This window comes from Setaria italica, chromosome V, assembly GCF_000263155.2.
Source record: "Setaria italica strain Yugu1 chromosome V, Setaria_italica_v2.0, whole genome shotgun sequence".
Lineage (NCBI taxonomy): Eukaryota > Viridiplantae > Streptophyta > Magnoliopsida > Poales > Poaceae > Setaria > Setaria italica.
Window position 1 is genome coordinate 6,372,803 of NC_028454.1, and position 26,337 is coordinate 6,399,139.

The window sequence follows — 26,337 nt, forward strand, 5'->3', positions numbered from 1 at the left end:
CCTCGGCTCCTGCTGCTCGCTTCCTCTTCTCTTCCTAGTGCCTGGCTGGCAGTACTCCGGAGAGTTCTGGAACCTTTTAGGAAGAGTGTTAGTATCCTTTTCAGATAACGCTAAATTGTTGGCGTGAATTTGCCTTCGGATACTAAAATGTGTTGTCTGTTGATTTTACGGAGTGGATACTAGATTGCAGGAGCAAATGCTGTATGCTAAAATGCAGGAGTATTGAGAGAAATCAGGATTTTGGATCCGTCTGAAAGAAGGGTTTCGATCTAAGGCCCATTTTTCCAAGAAGAGTTGACACCAGTGCCCAGCCGAAGAGGTTGTGTATGAGCTGGGCCGTGGAAACCACAGCGGCAGGCCGTCCGTGCAGCTCCAGCTCGATGAAAACACAGGCCCAAATCTCCGCCGACGGAAAAAAAATCTAAAAAATAAAACCTTATCATGATCTCCGCTCCCCCCCCAAAAAAAAGAGAAATAAATTTAATCTCATCGTGATCGGCGACTTCGTTCCGTTACGCCTCGTCTCGTCTGCCAACGCACCACGGCGTGGTCGGGACTCTAGGGAAGCGAGCCGTGCCCGTCTCTCCGATCCCCTCCACGCTCGCCCCCATCCCCGCCGCCGCCGCTGACGCCGTCGGCGAAGTTGATACCACCTGCACAGCAAGGTGGGGGCATACACAACACACCAATCACCCTCTCAGCCACTTCGCCCGCAACTGCCCTCACACAAATTTCCCGAAATCTCCGCTTCCTCCTCTCGTGTCCTCAGCTAGCCAGCTCTCTCTGTCGCGCGCGCGTCTTCTGGGCTGCTCGCCGCCGCCGGCGCGGCATCTTCTTCTCCGACCGATCAAACCCATTGATCGATCATGGCGTCGTCGAGCGCGGCGGCTGCTGCTAGTGACAGCCAGGGCGGCCTGAAGGCTCGGGATGTCTGCATCGTCGGCGTCGCCCGCACGCCCATCGGCGCGCTGCTCGGGTCGCTGTCGTCTCTCCCGGCCACCAAGCTCGGCTCCATCGCCATCCAGGGTACGTCCCCCTCCCTTGCCAGTCCCTCGTCTCCAGCGGATTGGCTGCGCCCATAACAACCCATTAACGAATCCTTCCCTGTGTGATTCTTACCAAATCGGCAAATCCCAATGCGTCAGGCGCTCTCAGGAGGGCGAATGTCGACCCGGCGCTCGTGCAGGAGGTGTTCATGGGCAACGTCCTCAGCGCCAACCTCGGCCAGGCCCCGGCGAGGCAGGCCGCCCTCGGCGCAGGCTTGCCCAACACCGTCCCCTGCACCACCGTCAACAAAGTTTGCTCCTCAGGAATGAAGGGTACTACTACTAGCTGCTAGTTGTTAATTGATTGTTAATTACCCTTGCAATGTGGAGGCTTATCCTGGCACGTTGCCACCAACTTGTTGCAGCTGTCATGTTTGCGGCGCAGAGTATTCAGCTGGGGATCAATGACGTTGTGGTCGCTGGTGGAATGGAGAGCATGTCAAATGCCCCCAAATATGTGGCTGAAGCAAGGTTCATTTCTATTCCCAAATCCCAAGCGATAGTTATAGGCTGGAATGATTTTGTTGTGAGCATCCTCTGTTGTAGCTTGTGTTTATAATAAGCGGGTGACAATAAAACACAGACGAGGATCACGATTTGGACATGATGTCCTGGTCGACGGGATGCTGAAGGATGGCTTGTGGGATGTCTATAACGATTTTCCGATGGGGATGTGTGCTGAATTGTGTGCGGACCAGCACTCAATCTCAAGGGAGGAGCAGGTTGCTGCTATTTCCTGGCTTTATTTATGAATTACAACCTGTTATATCCTACTACTTATTAGAGTCTAATCGTGGCAGTGACTTGTTCTTTCTTCTAGGATTCTTATGCTATTCTCAGCAATGAACGTGGAATAGCAGCTCGGGACAGCGGTGCATTTTCTTGGGAGACTGTTCCTGTGCGTGCATAATTTTGATTGACCAGATAACTCTTTTTGTGTATTAAGTTTTGATACCTCAATACATGGTACTAATCTCAGACATTTGTTGTTTCGCAGGTTGAAATTTCTGCTGGTAGAGGGAGACCACCAGTAGTTGTGGACAAGGATGAGAGTCTTGCAAAGGTAATCCTGAGGTCTAGCTAATATGATTGATTTTGGTTGTTACAGATTCAAAAAAAGGTTATGTAATGTCGGAATGAAAACGAAAGAGCATACATGAAGACATTCACATTTAGCAGTGGCTATAACAACAATTAACACAATTTTTTTCTTGTCATATTTGACGTGATTCCTTGGTATCCTATATGCAGTTTGATCCAGTAAAGTTGAAGAAACTTGGGCCAACTTTTAAGGCAAATGGTTCTGTAACTGCTGGCAATTCTTCTAGTATCAGGTTTGCTTCTTTGTTACTCTGAACAGCCGTATATTATCAATATAAGTAACATGCAGCCAAACTCAATACTATACCATATTCTAAAATAAGCATATGCATTTAAACTAATTTATATTGAGTTTATAACTGAAATAATTCTATTTAGTACTATACATCTTTTGGCATTGTTCTGATTCTTTTAAAAACAAGAAAGGCTTCAGCCGACAACAAACAGATCTGAGCTGGTCAGAATTGTCCTTTTAGTTGCATTTGTTATGCCTTAAGCTAGTTATGTAAAATAAGATCTGATTTGATTCGATTTGCATCTATTCTTTAGTTGAGCTTGTTAGGGCCTATCCCTGTAATGGTGATCATTAAGCTATATTAAAACTGGAACCCCACCCCCCTCTCTTTAGTCTCTAGTATGCACCCTCACATATATCACTGCCATGCCTCCCTTTCTATTCCTCCCTTGCCACAGGCTTCTTCTCCCTTATGTCTTCTTGTTGCTCCTTATTAATCTAATCATCTCAGTCTGTAACAATACTCCTTGTCGTTGCATTTGCTTGTTGGATGTATACCTGTACCACTGCTTGTTTGTGATCAGACCACCTTCTGCAGGCAGTCAAACATGTTGCATTTCTTGACCAGTGAAAATCGCAGGAACCAGTTCTGGTTCGTTCTAGAGTACCGATGCTAGATTATTCGAGAGTGTCTGGGCTGACTGCACAGAAGTACTGCTGAAATACTATTGAGCATTGAGAGCTTGATTTTACAGGGGATACATGATTGTCAAGACACTATTCAATTGAGTAATTAGAAGGAGCTGGTATCATCGGGTGGGGAACTTGCAGCATGCTGCCAAACTTATTTTTTATTCCTAGCCAACCCTAATTGGCCCTGTAGGTTCTGATCCATAACATACAATTCGGAATTTGTGCATAAAAAGTAGGTATTTAATGCATATTTCATTATTGATTCGAAATAATAATTAGTACCCTGGTCCCTCTGTTCCAGTTTTGAAATGGAGGGAGTACATGGTTAGCAAATGAGGCAGGACAAGATGGGACGGTCCAATTTCTTTTATGGGATGGTCCAGGGTTTTTGGATGATAGTGATCCCAGTAATATGCATCTGCCCTCCACAAAGGACTCTGCTGATAAATCTAAATGACTTCCTAAAACACAGTGTTGCCATTGTCACTGTCAAAGAGCTAGAACAAGTAACAGAGCTGCAGAAGTAATATGCAGCTACTTGACTATTATTGAGGGATCTTCTGTTCTTTTTTTGGATGATGTGTTGGTAGTTGCTTTTATCATAGAGAAACCACATTTCAGAACCAGGACAGCTGATGCAAGTGCCTATTCTAGAGGGGAAAAACAAGGAACAAAAGGGATGCACCTGAGTTTATACAACGGTGGTGGTGCAACTTGCCATAGGAGGTAGAAGCAGAATCACTGCTGGCTTTGCTCAGCAAATCAATTCCAAAGCGTATCTAGTACACGAGAAGGATCCCTATGTGTCACGATTGGTGGAGAGAGGGTTACCTGCCATCATGCTCACTTGCTCAGCTGTGATTTTTCCTATTTCAATGTTTGAACTCTGCTTTTCTTTATGTCTAATCTAAATTAAGCTTGTTTGGGTGATGTGTGATTCAGCAAGTGTAATGCCATCCTTATCTGTCAATGTGCAGTGATGGTGCTGCCGCAATTGTCCTTGTAAGTGGAGAGAAAGCTAAGAATCTTGGCCTTCAGGTTATTGCAAGGATCAGAGGGTATGCTGATGCTGCTCAGGTAACTTTTGCTTGTGCCTGTCAATGCCCCTAAAATAGCATTGTCTGGCAGAGAAATCTCACATATGTAAGATCTTGACCTGTTGGTTTTTATGTTACTGAGGAAAACAATGCTTTTGCCTAGCACAAATGCCTGTTTTCCATTCAGTGGTGCATCACTATAGTCCTAGTTATCTTGTAATCTTGCTTACTGTGACATGTTACGTTGAACAATTTTTGTATGTTTTGTGTGAACTCCTTACAAATGCAGGCACCTGAGCTGTTTACGACAGCTCCAGCTCTTTCTATTCCGAAGGCTATATCAAGTGCGGGTCTTCAAACTTCACAAATAGATTATTATGAAATAAACGAGGCCTTCGCTGTATGTTCTTGACCTTTTCAGTTTCAACTGTCAACACTTAAGCCTCCAAGTCCAGACTTAACAATGCTTCTGGTCATTTGCAGGTTGTTGCATTGGCTAATCAGAGGCTTCTTGGTATCCCTTCTGTGAGTCACAAAACTTTACTTGTCTGTATAATTCAGCAGTTAGTATTTGTATTTGTATCTGTGAATGATCTCATAAATGTATGCACATTTCAGGAAAAGCTAAACTTAAGTGGTGGTGCTGTTTCGCTGGGCCATCCTATTGGTTGCAGTGGTGCACGGATTATAGTCACTTTGCTTGGGGTATGCTTCTAGCCCATGTATAGCTATGATGTATTATTATTTACTGCAAAATATGCCCTGTTTAAGCACATAAACATTCCCGTTTCTTCCTATCACATTTGCAACACTCCCATTTGGTTTTCTTTAATCAGAATTTAATGAACATACGGTGGCAGGCTAAGATATTTCTTGCTTTATCATGTCACAAACCACCCTTTTCACTATATTTCCAGCCATGCCTCAGAGTAGTTCTACAACTTCCATGTTTTGCTGATACAGGACGGCAAGAATTGTATAAGTTGAGAACTTGACCTATTGAATAATGTTAGCTTACACTGTGTGGGCGGCCATTTTCTTTTTGTGCAGTTCTGTTCAAATTTGTTTTTGTATCCTTATGTGCACACAAAGTAATTTTATATTTTGCTGCCATCTATTTTTCTTCTTCTAAATGTGTCATGTTTAATAGTTTGACTTGATGGCATGGTGTGTGTCTTTGTTAAACTTGTAGCTTTATTTGCTCTACAGATTCTTAGACAGAAACCTGGAAAATTTGGTGTCGCTGGAGTTTGCAATGGTGGTGGAGGTGCCTCAGCACTAGTTTTAGAGCTCATGTAAGCTCCTATGGTGTTTATTCATCACACTTTTTCAAGTCTTCAATTCTTTATTACGCTTATGATCCATTTGATTTTTTTTCAATGGCAAATAATAAAACATTCATTAATAAGAGTAACTTTCAGTACTCCTCGCACTACATTTTTTCCACCTGCAAAGTTATGTTGTCCATTAAATTGAAAAAAAAAACACTCAATAGTTATTTGGGCTACTTTCTTAGCTTCTGTGACATGGTGCAGGCAACCCTCTTCGCATATTCATTCTTCATTGTGAAGTTGGTGCAAGCAAATTAGCAGACATGAATTGTATACTATGTTTTTATCACTGTATCTTTTGTCATTTGTAGGGGGGATTAGTTGGTGTTGTATATGCCAGATGTATGGTAGAAGAAACACTGTAAAATAAGACTTGTGCTACAAAGCACAGGGCACTATCTTGTACCTTCTATGGCAAGTATAGGCGTATAGCAAATGAAAATAACAGAGGGGCAGAAGGATAATGTACAGATACAGGCACCATGTTACTAAAAATAGCAATGGGTACTTAACAACCTGTCATGGTAAAGATTTTTGTTTACCATTTTATGTTATCTGAGTATAAAGTTTGCATCTTACCCCGTGAAGAAGATAAGAAAAGTGTTCAGCTTTTACGAGAGGAAGTTACTCCTTAGAGCAGCAAAAAAAAAAAAGTTCATGGGACAATATTATCTTTAACAGGCATAACAAACTGCAATATTGTGACTTGTTCCCCCAACTTGGAACATAATGATCAGATCTGAACGTACGACCCATCTCTTCATCAGCTTTTATTTTCGAGAATAAAGATAGTTATCCAATGGGGAAAGTGCAAAGAAAGATCCTGAAGGCAAGTTATGAGCCTGTCATTGTGTTAAGATACGGTTAAGAGGAGCCGGGCCGAAATGTACTAGCCCCCAACAATGATTGAACCCACGCTACAAATCAGCCCAAGCTTGCAACTGAAGCATTGCAGACTTACAGATATTTGTTAGAACTAAATGCTAGGACCATCTGCCTCATCTAGACCGTACAAATTCAGCAGTTCTCCGTCAAGAGAAAAAAAGGTTCTTCAAAGTTACCCTGTTTGAAAGGACTCGTGTCTTGATCGACCATCTACGACCTGCATAATTACACTCCCCCAGAAATAGATTAGCCCGCTAATCACTACTGTTCATCGCAGCACAATTATCCTGTCGACACCGTCAGCCACTGAAGCTGTGCCGTGTCGGTCATGGCATGCGTCACAGGAACGGAACCGGAGCCGGTGCTCCTGTTGCCTTTGCACATGCCACGTGATCCCATGATCAGTAGGTGGCATCAGTGGCGTCCAGTGTTATATATGCATATCAGATGGGGATGGGGTCTCGTCTCCATGAAGCATCTTTCTCCCGAGTCAAATCCGCCGTCCTGCGCGCGTCCCGCCTCGCCTCGCCTCCCCTCCCATCCCCTGCACTGCACTTGCGAGCTGCGAACCACCTGTAAAGGGCGCATGATTAGGTTAGGGCCATCCCCAATTGCGGATGTCCCCCCTCATCGAGCCATCCCTTCGGTTTCTCTTCAATTTCATCCGCCCAGTAAATTCTACGAACAATTTGTGAATAAATAAGTGAAATTTAGAAAGGGGTAATGGCATTTGGCGATATTCTAGGAAAGTTCAGACTTCAGATATTTGTGTCAACACCAGGTGTGCGTGCGTTCCAGGTTCGATGTTCTCCTTGTTCTAGCATCGGTGACGCACGAGCTCGTCGGGTTTACGCAGACGATGGTGTCGCGCACGATTCCTCGTCCCTGTCAGATCTAGATAGACGAAGTCACCACTCACCAGGGATTCCAAGCAGATTGGATACCCTACCAGGTATAGCCAAGAAGCTGATGCGCACCTCTTTTTTTTTTTCAGATAAGAACCAACTCAAAAGGGCACACATCTGAACAAACTTTGCTCAAAAGCTCAAGCTAAACGAATTATCCCTGGTCCCAAAGTCGAGATTTCTGAAGCACTGCTGATTACAGAAATACTTTAAAATCTGCAAAATCAACAGAGCATTCACTAGTGGCTGAACGCACCAGTTACTCCTCAGCAGTTAACAAGCCTTTGCACAATGAAGCAGATCTCACCACAACATCTATGTTAGTGGTAGACAGGGATGGCGAAAGAATAATCACGATTGATCCACTCAAAGAATCACACGAAGTAAAAGGTCGACACAAAATGCCCTACCTAGTTGTTTTTGCAAAAGAAAAAAAAAGCCCTAGCTAGTTAGATTTACGAATTTACGATGACCAAGATTACAATGGCCTCGAACCGGAGGCATCAAGACCTCTACTCTGGCTGTTCCAGCTGGAATGGCTGAAATCGGTCGTGAAATCCTGGCTGCCGAACGCCATCCGCTGGAACAGCCTGATCTCGGCCGTGTTCGCAACGTTGAACATCTCGCTCTTGCCTGGCTGGACACCGTTGGTTAGATCCACGTCAGCTAGGCTATCAAGAACCCGCACCACCTGAGAGGAGAGGAAAGCAGTGATAAATTTTTTTTGTCAGATTCTGGTTTCAGAACATGTGCATGTACTTTCTTCTTCAATCTTATATGGATATCAAGTTTTGGTTTGTTGAGATGTGCATATTCTCTCTTTCTTCAATCTTATACCTGACTCATCCTGGGTCTCCTGGATGCTGAATGCCGAATACAAGCTGCAGCAGCCTCAATCATACGGAACAATTCGACTTCGTCGTAGTTCTTATCGAGTCTGGCGTCCACCAGCTCCCCTACTTTGCCACTCTCAAGTGCTTGTGTCAGCAATGGCCTAGCCTGCAAATAACTACGGTGTCAAGAAATGTTTGATTGTTGCAAATTAAAGAACGAAAGCAATCCTTCACTAAGGGGTTACAAAAACATAATATCAGAAATTCACAGAATCTGTTCTCAATAGCTGGTCCCCACAGCACTATTTCTCCCTTGGTTGGCTGACTTGATGAATTACCTTTCTATCACAATTCAAGAGTGGGATGTGTATCTGGCTGACTATAGTGTTATTAAACTCTCATACCGAATTGAATGTAACCAATGAGCAAGTCTACTTAACATTTTGAATATGGAATAGCTCAAGATAATGCTTAGATTTCCTTTGCTACTAAAGGGCAAGAAAATTGGAACCTCTTAATGCATTAAATTAACTGTTATGCTTACCCACTCAACAAGGCTCTCATCACCCAATGGTTTTGATGCATCAACAGGCTTTCGACCAGTAATAAGCTCCAAGAGAACAACACCGAAAGAGAATACATCTGATCTCTCAGTCAACTTGCCACTTGATGCATACTCTGGAGCCAGGTACCTAAATGAGAAACATGCATCAGATTATAAGAAAATTAGGATAGTTCTCTTGGGCTTGTCACTGCGTTACTTACCCGAAAGTTCCCATCACCCGTGTAGTTACATGCGTGCAAGCATCCAGAGCTAACCTTGCAAGACCAAAATCAGCAACCTAGCAAATGGGCACGCATCCATTAGTAACAACACCAGTATTATTAAATGCTTTTGAAGATATGTAGAAAGCATTGTTACCAGCGCTTCAAAGTTATTGTCCAGTAAAATATTGGAGGATTTTATATCTCGGTGGATTATTCGTGGATGACCTGCCAAGGAAAAGAATTAAGCAACAAAAGATAAGACTTGTGCAAATTATCACACAAATGTAGGAAAGAAATGAGAGATATCATTACAGTCTTCATGAAGATAGGCTATTCCCCGAGCTGAGCCGGCTGCGATTTTAACCCTAGCTGGCCATTCCAAAACCGGCACTCCGCGTCCTATGGTGACAGATCAATACAATTATACATTAATTTATTACTCCAGAAAAGGAACTACAAAATTGCTCCTGCATGATAGTAAAAGCTTACAACATACCATGAAGATGGTAGTGCAGTGTGTTGTTAGGCACAAAATCGTAAACGAGCAATCTCTGGTCATCTGAAATGCAATACCCTACTAGAGAGACTAGATGCCGATGATGCACGCGGCTGATAATCTCCACCTCCGCATGGAACTCACGTTCTCCCTGCCCACCACCTTCTTTCAGTTTCTTAACTGCGACCTCTTTTCCATCAGCTAAGCAACCCTTGTACACTGACCCAAACCCACCTTCCCCTAGCAGGTTCTGAGCTGAGAACCCATTTGTGATCTGATACAATTCCTCATAAGTGAAGAACCGACAGTTGCCCATACTGAACTCTGGCATTGAATCTTTCGATTCAGGACTCCCAGCAGTGAAGTTTGTTTTAGCTGAATACCCTGGATAAAAAAGAGTTTTAGTTGTTCAGTTCATCATCACTCAGGTAATATAAAGACTGATCTTAACTTTTAAGGTGTATAATTGCTGTGAATGCACTTGATTAAATTACCTAGCACTTGTGTGGGAGATGACGCAGGTGAAGGCATTACGAATCCAGCATGGTAACCATGCACTCTCCTCCGTTTCTTCTTGTACCATAATGCAGCTCCAACCAAGCTAAGCACAAGAATGGCAACGACGACACCAATGCCTGCCTTTGCACCCGAACTCATCCCACCACTGCTTCCTGAGGAGCTGCTGCTCTGCGTGGCTGGGCTTGATGATTTGTTGGAACCCCGGTCCCCGTTGGTTACCGGGCTGGCTGGATCAACTGCCGTTGCTGGGGCTGGCACCGACGGTGTACCAGAGCCCGGCGTCCCTGAAGGCGAGGGGCTAGTGGGAGTAGGGATCAAAGGATCTCCAGAGGTCGGCGCAGGGCTAGCTGGAGAAGGTTCGGCAGGAATTCCAGAAGGTGGTGGTGCCGGCTGAGTTCCAGGCTTCCTTGGCGGCCGATGATGCCGTGGTGGAGGCGGCGGCACTGCCGTCGGCGGAGTTGGATCAGCCGGTGGGTTGGGAGCTGGCAAATTGGATGGTGGTGGTGATGCAGCGGCAGGCGGGAGTATAGGCGATGCCTTTGGCGGGGCGGCCGGTGTAGGTGGTGGTGGCATTGCAACCGGCAGCGAGGGTGGCGGCACTACGGCTGTTGGGGCTGGTGGCGGAGAGGCAACAACTACCGGCGGCGGCGGCACAGCGGCAGGAGGAGGCGGAGCCGAGGAGGGCGGTGGAGGAGTGAGCTGCGGGGGTGGCGTGGATGCGGAGGGAAGGGGAGGGGGCGCCGCCGGCGAGGAGGGAGGATCGGCCGGGGTAGCATTGGGCTGCGTCACCGGAGCCGGGGAGGCCGGCGTGGGTGTGGTGGTTACCGGCGACGGGGTTGCTGTGGACGGCGGCAAGGTGGCCCTGATGGTGCCCGGGGAGGGCGAAGGCGAGGACGCCATTGGAGCCCAGAAGGCTGGAGCACTACAGCGCCGTCACTGCTGAGCTGCTGCCTTCTTGGTGGAAATGGACGCGCCAATCATGGGACACGCCGCAATTCAAGGGACAATCGAGCCTCCCACACGAGAAAATCTCGCGGATTCGCGCAGGAACGAGTCGAAATTGCTCTCCTTTCCTTCCTCCTCTGATCCCTTCCTTCTCTCTCCTGACGCTGCAAGAACGCGGAGGTGGTGAAATCTCACCTCGACCGCCACAAGAAACAGCTTCTCGCTCAAATCAGCAGGCGCAACACTGCATTAACATGGCTCTCTTCAGCACCAAAAGCCGACGCATAAAATGAATTCAAAATTTCAAATCCTCCAGAAAGTGAGTCAAGATCCCACCTTTCTCACGGATGCAGCAAAGAAGAAGACGCAGCGACGGAAGACTGAAATTCCGAGAGAGAAAAAAAACAGAATCCTGAAGAAGCAGGCACCAAGATTAGCTTCAAGACGGAGGCGGACGCGGTGGGTCTCTCAGATCCGGCAGTAACGCGGTAGCATTGAAGGCGAGGCGGAGGTAACGGCAAGAACAGCAAGGAGAGCAAGCGGACAAGACGAGGACGACCTCTCTCCTTTCTCTGGCTTCTTTTCCCCCTTTCCTCTCTCGCCTCTTCCCCCCGAAATCCAACGCATGTGACTCGCTGTACCTTTGCAGAAATCTCTCCTGGCTGCAAGGTCACCACCCTGCCCGAGTGGGAATGAATTCCAATTTCCACTCGTCTCTTCTAGGGGAGAGAGAGGGAGGGAGGGAGGGAGGGAGGGAGATCGTATCGTGCACTGTCAGTGTGTCACTGCTGCCATGGTTCATGGTTGGGTTGGAAAAAGACTGCCCTCTTTTCAACTTTGGCCCCTGACTGTTTTGGGATTTAACATTTCTCCTTGCGATAGTGATCTGTGAGCTGTGAACCTGTGACGCGTTTTTAGGGCTTTGGGTGCATTATTCTCCATGTATTCCTATTTGAAGTAGAAGCACATCTTTCGGTTTTCAAAAAAAATAGAGGAAAGGGGGAAAAAAGGCTTCTTCCTATATTTCAGATTAAAGGCAGGATTCCTGTTCACCTAAACTGCATCAAGAGGAAATTCTTAGCAAGGAAGTATTACTACAAGCCCTGATTTGTCATAGACAAGGAGCACTGGTGGTTGAACTAATGACCTGAACAAGGGTGACACTGATACTCCGGCAGGTCAAAGAAAACTATCAGCAGGTGAATGTTGTACATCATCTTAACTCTATCTAAACCACATGGATAAAGTTAAACGAATTTCACATGGTCCCTCACGGCCTCACTCCTCCTACCTTGTTAATAGTAGAGTTAACTTATCCAGAGAGAGAAAAAAAAACATATTTTTTGGAACAGTTACAAAGCAGGAAGTTCAGAAAGGTTTCTTCATATGCTTCGTTTTCTGTTTAACAACAATTAGGTGACAAAGAAGACAAAGCACATTTGGAGTTTAGCTGTGCCCAACAGGTGTGTGCACATGGCTGCGTTTTATGGGTCTCCGGATTGAAAAAGCCCTTTTTCCCCCCTCTCTATTTTCAGATGCAGGATTGCGCGTTTGGACTTGCCTGCCAGAATTTGACCCGGAAATGTCTCGTGAGTTTTTAAAACGGTTAGATCAAAATGTTTGACATTTTTTTTCATATCCAGTTTCCAGGGGCCAGAACTTTGCCATCAAACATAGCTTGGATTGAAGATCTATTTGATCAGATGAGAGGAGCTAAGGTTTTCTCCAAGATTGATCTGCGATCATGTTACCATTAAATTTGGTTCTGTATTTTTTTTAATTAGTGAACTCTGAATGGGGTCTTTATTGAGCTTACCATAATATTCTGGTTTGTTAGGAAAATGATCTGTTTGGTCATCGACATATAATCACTCGGCACATCGCTGTAAGAATCTTAAAAAAAAAATCAATGTAAGAAAGAGTTGATAGTACATTCTCTCTATTTTGTGTTCCGTTGTGCTGCATTTGAACGGGGGAAGGAAGATGCATAGTTATAAAATACTTCCTCGTTTTAAATTATAGGTTGTTTTAGTTTTTTAGTTCATATATATTTGTATGCATCTAGACATACACTATTTAGGTACATACAAACATCTATGCACCTATAAAAGCTAAAACGACCTACAATTTGGGATGGAGGGAGTATGAGTTGCATGAAAGATAGCACCAGGAGATCTCATTGGTTGAAGTTGACCCGTTCAAACTTAAACATCTCCATGTAGAATTGTTCAAATTAGTCTGCAGAGTACTCCATAAACAGGGTTTCTTAAAGTTGACTCAAAAGTCAACCCACCTGCAGGCTAAAGAAACGGGGTGCAAGTGCAACCATACAAAAATCACAACTGATGTTGGGGTGTTTGGATACATCATGCTAAAGTTTAGCACCTGTCACATCGGATGTTAGGATGCTAATTAGGAGTATTAAACATAGGCTAATTATAAAACTAATTGCACAGATGGAGTCTAATTCGCAAGACGAATCTATTAAGCCTAATTAGTCCATGATTTGACAATGTGGTGCTACAGTAACCATTTGGTAATGATGAATTAATTAGGCTTAATAGATTCGTCTCGCGAATTAGCACAGGGGTTCTGCAATTAGTTTTATAATTAGCTCATGTTTAGTCCTCCTAATTAGTATCCGAACATCTGATGTGACACTGCTAAAATTTAACACATAGTATCAAACACCCTAGTTCATCACTATAACTTGACCTCGATTTTTGTGCTCGGACTCTTCGGAGGAAACATGCATGGGCAGCTACGACTTTCAGCTACTCCTCTGCCATTGTTTTTTGTTTTTTTTTGGTAAAGTGACATATTGAAATTGATCTTGCTACTATTGACACCAATAATTTAAGCTTAGGATCATTCCACCAAAAATTATTGACACAACTCGTCCCTAAGCTTAACCACATCACCGAGGCAACCATGACAGCTCATGGCGAACAGTGTGAGGCACCGTCACTGTATTTTCGTTGACCTGGGCTACGCTAAAGTATCGCGGCTTCTGTCCACACGTGTCTGATTGAACCCCCAATTTCAGCATCTCTCGCTTTCCATGCAATCTCGCAACAAGTGAACGTACAGCTAGTGTCCACATTTGCCCCCAACAAACAGCTCGAAATTGCTGACGCGATGTTAGGCAGATGCCAAGCAACCTAATTGCCCTGTGAGAACATAATTAATTACTTAATTAGCATTGCGGTACGGTGCCGGCCAAAGGAGAGCCTTGAAACAGATCACGAAATAGCAATACTCGTTTGTTATTTTCTGAGAGCACGAGGGGAAAAAATTGTTCAAGGAGAATTACAATGAGGCGCTCAGGCACAAAAAAAACTACTTTATTTTTTTGCCATGTCGTATAAAATTGATGCTGAGGGAAATGAGGGGATATTTAAGTTTTTACCCCAAAATATAAAGGGATATTTAAGTTTGGTTTAGGTGCTTAAAGTGTGTAGAATGGCAATTGTCAATTGGATCCTTTTTAAGCATTTTTTTGTGTGATCTTGCCCGTCTTGGAAGTGCAATTGTGTTTTTACCCCTGTTTTTTAAATTTTGTGATTTTTCCCTTACATATTCACAAGTCAATGCGATTTTACCCTTATCTTTGCGTATTCGCCCCTGTTTTGACCATTGACTAGGGCAAAATCACATTTTGATGGAAAATCACAAAGTTGAGAAAATGAGGGCAAAATCACAATTACACTTCAAAGCAGGGGTATGAACACAAATGCCTCCTATTACTAATTGGAGTCTCCTTTTGAGACCTCCAAATGAAGTCACCTAGGATCCTAGGTGGACACTCTAGGAAAAAAAGAAAAATCCTAAAAAAATAAAATATCTGACCATCAATCGGTAGACTCAAATCATCATAGCTATTGAATCTATTATGTTTTAAAAAATTACCTACCTGCCATTATGAAAATAGGTTAAAGTAACCCCTAAATCTATATCTAAATTACCCATCTCCACCATTATATAAAATAAACTAAAGTAACCCCTAATCTTCATCTAAATTACCCACTAATACCTTTATAAAATAATTTAAAATAAGCCCCTAAACTTGCAACTAAATTGCCTCCACTAATACTTAAAAAAATAACTTAAAATAACCTCTAAATTTACATCTATATTACTAGCATGTGCTATTATTAAAAATAACATTAGGTAACGCTAAATTTGAATTCAAATCACCTTCATTAAAAATATACCCCAATATACACTAATATATGAATTAAAGCATATATGCATGATGTGTATCACCATTTATAAAGATATAAAGGAAGTGATGAGAATATATTATTTTTTGTTAAAATAATGGCTCAAACTTATGGTCCATTAAACAAATTCAAGTGCATCCCCTTGCGATGCAAAGTGAAAAGTTAAAAATTATAAATGTAGATGAATACATTATAGAGTAATTACTAACTAAAATTTATCACAATCGAATGAAGATAATAAGTATCTATCTATATAAATATCGTGTTTGAATATTTAACACATGAGAGGTAGCTCAATGCAAGGTAATAGTTTTGTAGTAATGCGGCCTTATTTTTTTTTCCATTGGAGGCTTCGCATTAGTTCTAATAAAAAAAGACAAATTCTAGAAATTGTCACAAAAATCAGAAACATCAAATGCCAATCATGTAAACTCTAAAAATCATAGCATTGACCTATTATATTTTCTAAAAAGTTACCCACCACTATCATTATGGAAATATTCAAAGTAAACCTCTAAACTTATATCTAAATTACCGAGCTCTGCCATTATAAAAAAATAATATAAAATAACCACATAATCTTCATCCAATTTACCCATGCATATCATTATAAAGCATAACTTACCATTCTAAATTTGTATCTAAGATACTCACATATGTTATTTTTAAAATAACTTAAAGCAAACACTTAAATCTTAATCTAATTACCTTCATGTTCATCATACAGAAATGTCCAAAAGTAAACTATTATATGAATCTAACTTACCTATTTATGTTATTGTTAATATTGAAATACTTAACTAGTATATACGCACGATGCGCATCACCATATAGACCATTTATACATGTATGTGAGGAAGTATTGAAAAATATTAATTTTTATGGTAAACACAATGCATGGAGGTGCGATACAAAATGAAAAAAGTTTGAATGTGGATGAAAAAATGTATAGAGTAATTACTAATTAAAAATCAATCACAACTAGACAAAGGTAAATACACATCTATATGAATATTATGTTGAATTATTAAAAAAGAGAGTGGTAGGTAAAAAAATTAATTATTAGTTTAAATTTAATTTTTAAATACAATAGTTTTGAAAATTTTAGCATGTGCGGAAGCACGGATTGATGGACTAGTTTGCTCTAATTTTCATTGAGTTTTATTCGGGCAACTATATTGATGTGTTCACTCTCTCTTACCAAGCACTCGTGTCTAAACGCTGACTCTGCGAGGTACAGTAGCCAGTATGCATAAAACACGGCGGTTCTTTTGTTTTTGCCCCTTCAATTTTGTTAGCGTTGGTAATTAATCGCACACGTGCTTATTAAAGCTTGAGGGGGTTGGAGGCATGTCACCATTTTGGGAGCTAAAGCGTCATTGGGCCATCTCAACTCCTCGTCCGATTCCGATCCCTACAAAATTAGTAGGCGCGTAAACAATGGAGGCGTTGGAAGCTCGAGATCCCGGCAGAATCGAAGCACGTACTCCGTAGGAGTAGTAGACTAGCATTTTCTGTGTATAAACAAATCAACAAACGAACACAAAGTAGTAGGAGTAAGAAACTTCCTCCTACTGGTGTATATAAAATTCACTATCTGTATTGATGAGATGACCCGGTCAATCCACATTTTAGGGCCACGCGACGCGACGGCCACGAGCACCGCCGACGACTGCTGGGCTGAGCTCGTCTCCCCGGAATCCAGCCAGGGCTCACGAAACCGCGTCGGCAGCGGTGGCCCACGGCGGTGTCGGCGCGCGCATCAATAATTCATGAGAATTGACCGCAGATATATTCTAACGAACTGAAGAACCGTAGTAGATCCGGATGAACAACAAAAAAGAATGTTGACTTGGGTCCAACATCATCATCTAGAGTAACAAAATCGAAGCTGTCAGCCAGTCACCAAATGGCGGATCGGATCCTCGATCCAGCCACCAAACGATGGATGCAACAAGAAGGCGGCGGGCCGGTCAGCCTGTGTTGCGCATGCCGGCGGCGATGCCGTTGATGGTGATGAGCAGCGCGTCGCGGAGCCTGCGGTTGTCGTCGTCCCGCCGTAGCCTCCGGAGCACCTCCACCTGCAGCATGTTGATGGGGTTGAGGTAGGCCAGCCGGCTCTCGATGAGCCGGCGCAGGCTCCGGTTGTGCGCCGTGAGCTTGGCGTGCCCGCTCACCGCCAGCACGCACCGCTCCGTGCGCGCCAGCTCCCGGCGCAGCTCCCCGCCCACCGCGCGCCGCTCGGGGGCCACCAGCATCGCCTCGTAGTGCGCCGCCATGGGCGCGTCCGCCTTCGCCGTCACCATCTCGATCAGGTCCACCGTGCTCTGGAAGAAGGGCCACTCCGCGTACATGGCGCGGAGCTCCTCGCCGTGCCCGCCGTCCAGCGCGCCCTGCAGCCCCGTCCCGACGCCCAGCCACGCCGGGAGCACCAGCCGCGTCTGCGTCCACGCGAACACCCAGGGGATGGCGCGCAGGCTCGAGATGCCCCCCGCCGGCTTCCGCTTCGCCGGCCGGCTGCCGATGTTGAGGAACCCGAGCTCCGCCTGCGGCGTCGCCTCCTGGAAGTAGGTGATGAAGTCCGGGTCCTCGTACACCGTGCGCCGGTAGTGCGCGCAGCTCACGCGGGAGATCTCCTCCATCAGGTGGCGCCAGTTGGGGTCCCGCGGCGGCTGCGGTGGCCGCAGCGTCGCCAGGAGCACCGCAGTCGTGTAGATCTCCAGCTGGCGGACGGCGGTCTGCGGCAGACCGAACTTGGCCTGCACCATCTCGCCTTGCTCCGTCGACCGGAGCGTGCCCTGATAAGATGAGATGAGCGTGCCTTCTCGTCGTAAGGAACACAAGAACACATGCGAAAGAAGAGGTTACTGAGGAGCAACCACGCACCATTACTGAGCCGGGAGGCTGCGACTGGATGGCCAGGTAGGTCGGCCCGCCACCGCGGCCGATGCTGCCGCCACGGCCGTGGAAGAGCGTCACCTTGATCCCGAACTCGTTGCACGCGGCGACCACGTCTTCCTGAGCCTTGTACAGCTCCCATGCGGCGGTGAACCGCCCGGCGTCCTTGCCGGAGTCCGAGTAGCCCACCATGACCTGCAAGAATCAATGAATTCAGAAGTTTCAGACAAAAATTGGAATGAAAACACAGAGTTCTAGTGCTTGGTGGCATTCCATTTCTTGTGTACCTCCTGGTGGCCATTGTGGTTCTTGATGACATGCTCCCTGTACCAGTCGATGGATAGCAGCTTCCTGATTGCTGAGCCAGCTTCTCGCAAATCTTTCACGGTCTCAAACAACGGAACAACTCTTAACCTGTTCACCAAGGATCAATTGAAGAGTAATCGAAAAAAAACACTGTTATGATGATGGCCCTAGCAAGTCAATATTCAAATCACTAGACTGTACAAATTGGCATGAACATCATGCTTACGTTCCACCAGGACATGGCCTTCCTAGGTCCCCGCTAACTGTAAGCCTTGCATCCTTCTGCAACAGCTCAACAGCAAGGACATCACTTGCCTGCAAGGAAATCAGAAAATGAATGTCAAGCTATATAACATTTGTGAACGCCTATGGTTCTAACTTCTAAGCTGTGTAACCTAGCTGCAGAAGGGTGTTAATAAGCATGGCATGGAAAGACATGTAACTAAATTTTACCCCACTATGTGGGTGCAATGCAGGATATATCTGCAGAACTGTAAAATATTGATTGCGGATAATTAAGATTGTATTTATCTTTTACTGCATTGTATAGATGCATGGTGTCTCTTCATACATTTGAGGCCATGGAAATCACATATGCTCCAAGCGAGTCGCTCCCTAATTCTGCAGCAACCTTGAAGGTGTCCAGAACTTCTTTCACATCAGCAGCAACCTATACAGAAGAAAATAAATGCAGATGTAGGTGAATTAGTGTAGAGTTTATCCCTTTCTTTTTCTTTAACTATCACACAGTTTAGACAGTCATAAACTTGTGATGCCAAAATTTAAAACAATGGATACTTAATCCATTATTGATAGATCCAGGTTTGGTAGTTCTGGTGTTGCGGTCTCACCAAACACTTCACAGACCACTGCCTCTCTATTATCAGTTTAGCAGAGCAGTAACCAATTAGCCAATTTGGCACGGGCCACCGTCAAAGACACAAATTAATCTCGGCAGCAATAACTTCAATAGGGACCAACGATGCAACATGAGGGTAGCTTATTTCCAACTAGAGCTTAATAGCTTTGATCAGTTTTATAATCTGTCATCTTCAGAATGATATTCTAACATGATGTTGAAAGTTGCAAACATTACAATAATGTGGAAATCAATTAAAATGACTTTGAGCGATTAATAAAAAAATATCAAGCAGCAAATAACCTTAAGAACTGAAGAAGTATTAGTCTAGAATGCAACCTTTAACCTGGATAAGATTTAAACAACACTTCGTCTATAGGATTCGAAAAGGTTGCTTTACACAGGCAAGGACTAACCTCTATGCTTGGAGGAACTAGTGGACGCTTCCCTTTCAGCTCTCTAGTCAAGAAATCCAACTTCTTTTCTTCATCCCACTCACTATAAACGCCAAGATCCAAATAAGATGTGACAGCATCAAGAGCTTCTGTGTGTCAACCAGATTCCTGCAGCAACGAATAACTTTGCCTAATCTTTTATAGTTGCCAATAGGAAACTTAGAAGCTGAGCAAGCAAAAGCAGTAGTTTTCATTATATGTACCTGGCGCACATCGAGCTTCATTAGCACCATACCAAAGGTTGCAACCCTTCGTATCAAATCTGCCAATCGGCCATCAGCAAGCACGCTAGATCCACATGATTGCTGCCTCACAGAGTAATGGAAGGTTTGAGCACTACTCAATACAAGAGCAGTTCTTATATTAAGAGTCAGGATTCTTGAGCTACCGTTGCTGTTTCTCACAACTCAAATAGTCTTATTTTATCAATTTAATTGCAGATACATTTTCTATTTTTACTGATAGAGAAACTTCTGTTTCTTATTTCCATCCTCTCCATACATTTAGTAAAAGCTGTCAAGCTTACAGTTTTTGTTAAAAAAAATGGAACTCATATGTATTAGGGTCGTTCACATGACTGTTGATGGTTATTCAGCAAAAAGTTAGCATGGACAAAAGCAACTTTGAATGACGTTATTAATAATATCTGTACCAAATTTTCCAGCATGGATACTTCTGATTGTAATTTTAAGTAGCATCACATGATTAACCCAGCATTGTGCAACCACAGTTATTCAAGAGGACTAACCAGTGATTGATAGCACAAGAGCAAGGGCTCCAAAAGTTGATCTGATGTTTCACAATATTCTTCAGTGTCATAGTCACATGGTAAATCCTCAAGAAGAAGTTCTAGCCTTCTGCGTGTCTTCACCAGCTGGCAGCAGAAATTATGATCAGAACAATAATGAAAAAAAAACATGTAAAATGTACTAGTTTGGTCCTATATATAATTAGCACCATTGGTTTGGTTTATTCTTATATTACCCCTTTGTATCAAATTTGGGTATAGAGCACTAATTGCCCAATATTTGGATTTATAATTTTTCTGGTACAATAAATTTGCAAGACAACCCTAGGATCTGTATGATAATAAAACGTTCTTATATTCACACTATATTTCTAATAAATTGAAAGATATGATTCTGACCTTTTCTTTCACATGACCAAGGACAACCCTGTAAGGAGTAATTCCTGGTTTGTCTGATATGCTTGGCTCAAGTAACTTCCTAAAGCTACTTGATCGACCCATATTAGATTCTTTCAACAACTTCCTCAGTTGACCGCCACTTGGAGTTCTACCCATCTGCGATTGACGACCAGTAGGAGATGACAATGGACCGTCTTCAAATTTTTCTGGTAAATTAAGACCTCCCTGGAAAACATGAGTGATAAACTAACTTTTATTGCATGCTGTGTTGGACAGCTGATCGGCTAGCAAAAAGGAATCTGCCACACCCTGCAAGCTGCCCACACTGTGATCAAGCGGAGGAAACCATTAATCACCTGCTGATAGAATGTGTCTTTGCTCGAGAGTTTTGGTTTAATATTCTGAGAAGGGTTGGACTGCAGGCTCTCACCCCTCATCGGAGTTTTGAGGATTGGTGGGAAGTAAGTTCTAACAATGTGCCTGCTCCCATTAGAAAAGGCCTTAACTCTCTAATTATTCTGGGAGCCTGGACGTTGTGGAACCATCGCAACCGATGTGTCTTTGATGGGGCCTATCCAAGTGTTACCAGAGCTTTGTTGTCGGCCGGTGAGGAGTTACATTTGTGGGGTATGGCTGGAGCTCGAGGAGTTAATCACCTCCTTGCTCTAGTGCCAACTGAGGAGTGAAGGTTTAGGTCAAGGTCGGCTGTTTTTTTCTGTAGAAAAGGCGCTTGTCGGCATGGTTCTGTAATGGTGTGTGTGTTTGTGTGTTGTAAGGGTTCTTATCCTTTTTTCTTCTTAATATAATGATACGCAGCTCTCCTGCGTGTTCGAGAAAAAAAAACCTTTTATTGTATGAAAACAAATTTAGATGTGCATTAAATCTATCTGGATGGCAAGCGCTTACTTCCTTGCTAGAGAAAAAAAACTTGGTAAAACAGTTGTCAGAAGCACATTTTCTAACTGGTGAGGTCTTCGTATCTAATTTGTAAATACTAGATTAGGTAAGACCAGGCTGTATTCAATAAACCTGCGTTAATGTGTATGCCTATTTTCTAACAGCATAAAGTTTGATTGATCGTTAACTATTGCTCAATGAACTTCACATAAAAGTAAAGAACATTTTCAGACGTCACAAAATTGGCATGTTCTTACAGGACGACTTGGGTTCCTTGGAAGATTTATCATCCTGAATTGGGATTCTCCATCACTGCATTCTGCATCAAAGTGCAATTGTTCAAGGTTAGAAGTTGATGCGGACATATAGAAATGCATTAGTAGATGCCACTGCAAAATTTATGTGGCGGAGGAAACCCAGGTGGTATTAGAGATGATGCATGATGTTAAATCCTAGCCTGTTACACAGGAGGTTTGTTAACTAAAGATTCTAATTGAATGGTAATATAAAGGAATGTTTTAAATAATTCGTCAAATATTGTCCATTTTATGCACATGCACATAAAGTTATCTGCTCCAAACAGAGAAATCTACCTGTACATGAAGGAAGATCAGCACCAGAAGGAAGCTGTGCAGGTAGCGCCAAGCTATGGTGTAGCTTTGCATTGTTTTGAGGTACTGTTTGGTTCCAGGCGTTGGCCTTTAGGTCCTCGGATGCTGATTCAGTAGAGGTCACTCGAAAATATCAACACAAATTATCCAATGAACTTTCTGTGAGACATGAACATGTACAGAATGTGCTGAGCTCATTTCTACACCACGTAAATGTTTTACCATCTTAAACTAGTAACAATCCAATAGTTGTCATAGCTGATGATAACTAGCCAGCTCCTAGCTGGATTTGATAATCAAGTACAAAACCATGAAACTGACCTTTGAGCAAAATTTCATTAGCCAAGCTTGTAACCTTGTCACTGCATCTCTTGACAGACAGTTCAAAGCTGAGATTGTCTAATTCCCTGATGTATAAGTCAATTGCCATCCACCGGGACAACAATGAAACATCCCTAGTCACCTAGTATTATAGAATGACAATTTTTTTCAGTATTTCTGATTGCATCAAAACTCACAGAATTGATGACTCCATCAAACCATTACAGTAGTACGAGATAGTGAACATGCACCAAGTCACTGATATCTTACTTTTGCTGTAACATTAGGATTTCCATCTCGGTCCCCACCCATCCAAGAACCAAACTTGATTGGTGTGCAGGTTAGTGGAAGTGGGCTTCCAGTGTGCTATAGTGAAGTATGACGAAGAAAGGTTGAGAGTTTTTTGGGAACCAAATAGATGACAAATCTAATAAAGGCAATCACTGTATCTGTACCTTCTTTAGAGCACTGCTAACACGGCGAAGATAGTGTGGTACCGCTTTCCAAAGGGATTGCTCCACAATATGAAGACCTACAGTGTCAGTAAAAATAATTATAAGATATACATAAACAGCATAAGTGACAAATCAGAGACCAGGATGCTTAATTTTCCTACCAGCTCTAGCTTCGTCAACTGGTGTAGGTTTATGGCGCCTCAACTCATCTGTCTGCCATATTGCTGTGATTTCCCTTACCTACATATCAAAGTTCTGGGGTTTCGACTGAGGAGAATAAAAGAATTACTATGCAAATTCTCAGTTCTGATATATACCAGATCTTCAATGAGCATTTCTTTATCCTCATGGCTAAGATCAGGGCGTGCATTGAACTCCAAAAGATGCTACAACACATCTCCATCAGTAAGTGACAGCCAATGTAGTAACGAGGGGAAATGGACAAAGAGTTTCTAATAAACTATAGATGTTAAACTCACAGCTACTCTGAGGTGCTTGTATTGCAAAGTTCGCCGATTTATTTGGGTGGGATGAGCTGTCAGAACAATTTCAACCTCCTACAAAAAAAACGATCAAGCGTCAACTAAAAGGCTTGATGATGCATGGCACTCTTAAGAACCACAATGTAGAAAAGTACCTGCTTGCAAACGGTGTCATATAGTTGTTTCGGAGGGACGCCACTTTGAATCAGCTTACCAAATATATCATCACAAGATTTTGAGAGTTGTTCTACGTTGCGTGCTTTCCGAACCCTACATAAAAAAAATTATAATATGCATAATCAATGCACAATAATAACCAGTTTAACATAAACTGTAAAATTTAGTTGATTTTCCAAGCTAGGTAAGAATGTTCAACGGTCAGGAAATTCATTAGTACAAAATGGGTAAGATATTACTGCTAGCTTGCAACATGCATGATGATGTGGCATCAATTCACGTAATGTATTACCTATGTAATTTTTTCTTAAGCGTCTGGAGAGACTCCTGACCATTACTAAATATGTCAAGCTATTAGATCACTTATAATTAACAAAATAAGTATTACACCAAATTGTGTTACTAGATTGCAGAAATCACTGATTGCTTTCTCGGTAGAATATTCCCCCTATGACGATCATAATCAACCTAGTATGTGAAAGCCTAAGGCTCATATAGTTAAATATATCTGAGGAGGGTGACACTGACATGGAAAGGAAGCAATCAACCATGACCCAGCATTACATGTTGTACGCATCACATTGTACGTAAATTCTTGGATTCTAGGCTGAGAAATAGAAAACAAAAAAAGGCTTCTGATACCTAAGGTTGCTGCAATGCAATGTACCATTACCTACCATACATACGATCTGAACAAAATATAGTCCGTCAGAAGTCGGAGAGGACAACAAAATCCTGCATACTTATTTGTATCCTACTTAAAAGTTAAAATCTAGACCCAAATTGATTTGCTCAACATTATTTGACCATCAAATTGGGGAGATGAGCCTTTCGAGTTGAGTGAATCCTACTGTAAATCTCAAATTGGGTTCAATCCGAATGTTGGCACCGAAAATGTTACTTCGTACTGGGTAGTTGTAAACTTGCAATGCATGCCCATTCTAAAGTATTATATTGCAATGCAAATTTTTAAAATCTTGAACGTAATTAACACAGGAATCGTACATTCATAAGCACATTGTTAGAGTATGCATTCCTGCGGTTCTGAGTATAGATCAGCGTCGAAATGCTAGCGAGCGAGCCTACCTGTGATGGGTCTCCGCGATGCCCATGAGGTTGAGGTAGTGGGAGAAGGCCCGGGCGACGCAGAGCGCGTCCTCGAGGGACATGGCGGCGAGGTCGGCCTCCAGCTGGCTCTCGACGACGGCCGCCGTGTCATCCATCCCCGCCGCGCGCGTGGAGACGGCGCTCTGCACGATCGATCGCCGACGCAAGATCGATCGTTCGTGCACCGATCGAACGATAGATTTGTCAGATCACCATTTCACAGTTCACACTTCAGTGACTTGACACGCACGCCGAGAGCAGCGCAGTGCGGGGGGTGATCGACGAGATCGATAAATAATGCGATGGCAAACGCAATTGCGTGGCCGATGGATGCGGCGGCGGCGGATCGGAGGTGTACCTGGGCGAGGATGCGGATGCGCTCGAGGATGTGGATGAAGCGGGGGCCGAGCTCGCGGAGGAGGACGTCGTGGAGGAGGGTGGCGAGGAGGCGGCAGTCGTCCTCGAACGCCTGGAACGATATGCCCTCCGCGATGTCATCCGTCGTGTCCAGCATCCTCCTTCCTCCTCTTCTTCCTCCTCCTCGAGATCGATCGACGGGTTAATGGATTGGTAGAGAGAAAGGGGACGTGTCGACGTGAGACGGAATGGAAGTCTCTGCGTGTGTTACGCGAGGCTGCGAGAGGGGGAGGCGAGGCAGAGGTGGGGGAGGAAAAACCGGAGGGCGCGGGCACCCGAAATAGAAGGTGATACGCTGATACTGAGGGCCCGTGGTTGCGCATCCAACGGATGCAACCGGCCGGGTGCACCCGATCCGCTCTAGTGTTCTTTTACGGAGGGTCCAAGTTCGTGGTCACTCGGTGAGAAGCCCAAGGGGCCCTAAATTGAACCTAGCCCACCACCGGCGCCAACCCCGAAAGGCCGAAGCAAACCTGTTTTTCGTGACCCCGTTCCGAAAGCCCAAAACGTACTTGGGTTGTATAAAGCGAGTATATTACTGTGTGTGTTGAGTGATACTGACCTCCGTCTCTAATAAGTACTGGTCACTTTTTTTTAAGGAACGACTGGTCACTTCTGAACAATACAAAGCTCTGTTCGGCTGGATTTATAAGCCGGCTGAAAAGCTAAAACGGCTGATTTGCTGTGAGAGAAAAATACTGTTTGGTAGCTGATAAGTTGAAGCGAACGTAGCATATGTTTGTTTCAAAAGACAGTTATAGCGAATCGAAGAAACAAGAATATTGTACTGTACTGCACACCACATTTGCAAGTTCCAAACGACAACAGCAGGATAGCAGTACGTGTTGTTGTTGAGGTTGGTTGGGAAAATTTTTTTGCTGCAGCACAGCAGGCGGCCGTGTCCCTGGACGGGCTGCACTTGCGAGCGAGGCCGCGAGTCGGATGCCGAATGATGCTGCATTGAAGATGGGCTCAGGATCCGGATGCTGAACGAGCAGGGAGGCATGGAGGGGGCGGCGAGGCGCCTCAGGATCCGGAGGTCAGCGCTCCGCTCCGGCGGCAGCGGCGGGAAGCATCATGTCATTTCGGTCGGATGGCGCAGCAGAGTGGGCAGGAGGCCGCAGGGCGGCAGACGGCTGCAGCACACTGATGGATGCATGGATGGATGGGATATGTGTCTGTCGCAGC

At 44.0% G+C, this 26,337-nt stretch overlaps 3 protein-coding genes across 4 annotated transcripts; 1 reads left to right on the forward strand and 2 right to left on the reverse strand.

The window, feature by feature from the left end:
* Window positions 1-488: 488 nt before the first annotated feature.
* LOC101752713 (acetyl-CoA acetyltransferase, cytosolic 1) lies at window positions 489-5,992 on the forward strand. Of its 2 annotated transcripts, none has more exons than XM_004967914.4 (13): window positions 489-1,026; window positions 1,146-1,319; window positions 1,412-1,517; window positions 1,630-1,768; window positions 1,867-1,944; window positions 2,044-2,109; window positions 2,298-2,380; window positions 4,053-4,152; window positions 4,402-4,512; window positions 4,596-4,637; window positions 4,731-4,817; window positions 5,322-5,407; window positions 5,755-5,992. In XM_004967914.4, exons 1-13 carry the CDS (start codon window positions 867-869, stop codon window positions 5,762-5,764), a joined length of 1,242 nt encoding a protein of 413 aa, XP_004967971.1. In that variant the 5' UTR covers window positions 489-866; the 3' UTR covers window positions 5,765-5,992. The 2 variants fall into 2 exon arrangements, with proteins under 2 accessions (XP_004967971.1, XP_004967970.1); XM_004967913.4 differs by having other exon boundaries at window positions 490-1,026; window positions 5,648-5,992.
* Window positions 5,993-7,394: 1,402 nt separating this feature from the next.
* On the reverse strand, window positions 7,395-11,567 carry LOC101754215 (proline-rich receptor-like protein kinase PERK8). The gene is made up of 9 exons (XM_004967917.4): window positions 11,131-11,567; window positions 9,825-11,038; window positions 9,331-9,714; window positions 9,147-9,233; window positions 8,989-9,059; window positions 8,832-8,908; window positions 8,611-8,758; window positions 8,071-8,232; window positions 7,395-7,924 (listed from the first exon to the last, which is right to left on the reverse strand). The coding sequence occupies exons 2-9, from the start codon at window positions 10,747-10,749 to the stop codon at window positions 7,712-7,714; spliced, it is 2,067 nt and encodes a 688-aa protein (XP_004967974.1). The 5' UTR covers window positions 10,750-11,038; window positions 11,131-11,567; the 3' UTR covers window positions 7,395-7,711.
* Window positions 11,568-16,599: 5,032 nt separating this feature from the next.
* On the reverse strand, window positions 16,600-25,313 carry LOC101754610 (phosphoenolpyruvate carboxylase 4). The gene is given in 20 exon segments (XM_004967918.3): window positions 16,600-17,815; window positions 17,904-18,110; window positions 18,203-18,329; window positions 18,448-18,536; window positions 18,793-18,891; window positions 19,497-19,643; window positions 19,739-19,840; window positions 20,284-20,409; window positions 20,683-20,907; window positions 21,837-21,898; window positions 22,173-22,313; window positions 22,512-22,653; window positions 22,782-22,877; window positions 22,967-23,043; window positions 23,128-23,206; window positions 23,284-23,352; window positions 23,446-23,523; window positions 23,604-23,718; window positions 24,712-24,875; window positions 25,091-25,313. Coding segments are annotated over 20 exon segments (3,126 nt in total). The 5' UTR covers window positions 25,247-25,313; the 3' UTR covers window positions 16,600-16,990.
* Between the last annotated feature and the right edge of the window lie 1,024 nt (window positions 25,314-26,337).

Excerpts from the sequence above, each read along its gene's own strand:
- LOC101754215 (XM_004967917.4), bottom strand. The coding sequence starts at position 10,749 with ATGGCGTCCTCGCCTTCGCCCTCCCCGGGCACCATCAGGGCCACCTTG. Across the intron at positions 9,060-9,146 it reads AGCCTATCTTCATGAAGACT|GTCATCCACGAATAATCCAC; the intron begins GTAATGATATCT and ends TTTCCTTGGCAG. Across the intron at positions 8,909-8,988 it reads ACAATAACTTTGAAGCGCTG|GTTGCTGATTTTGGTCTTGC; the intron begins GTAACAATGCTT and ends CCCATTTGCTAG.
- LOC101752713 (XM_004967913.4), top strand. The coding sequence starts at position 867 with ATGGCGTCGTCGAGCGCGGCGGCTGCTGCTAGTGACAGCCAGGGCGGC. Across the intron at positions 1,320-1,411 it reads TTGCTCCTCAGGAATGAAGG|CTGTCATGTTTGCGGCGCAG; the intron begins GTACTACTACTA and ends AACTTGTTGCAG. Across the intron at positions 4,513-4,595 it reads AAATAAACGAGGCCTTCGCT|GTTGTTGCATTGGCTAATCA; the intron begins GTATGTTCTTGA and ends GGTCATTTGCAG.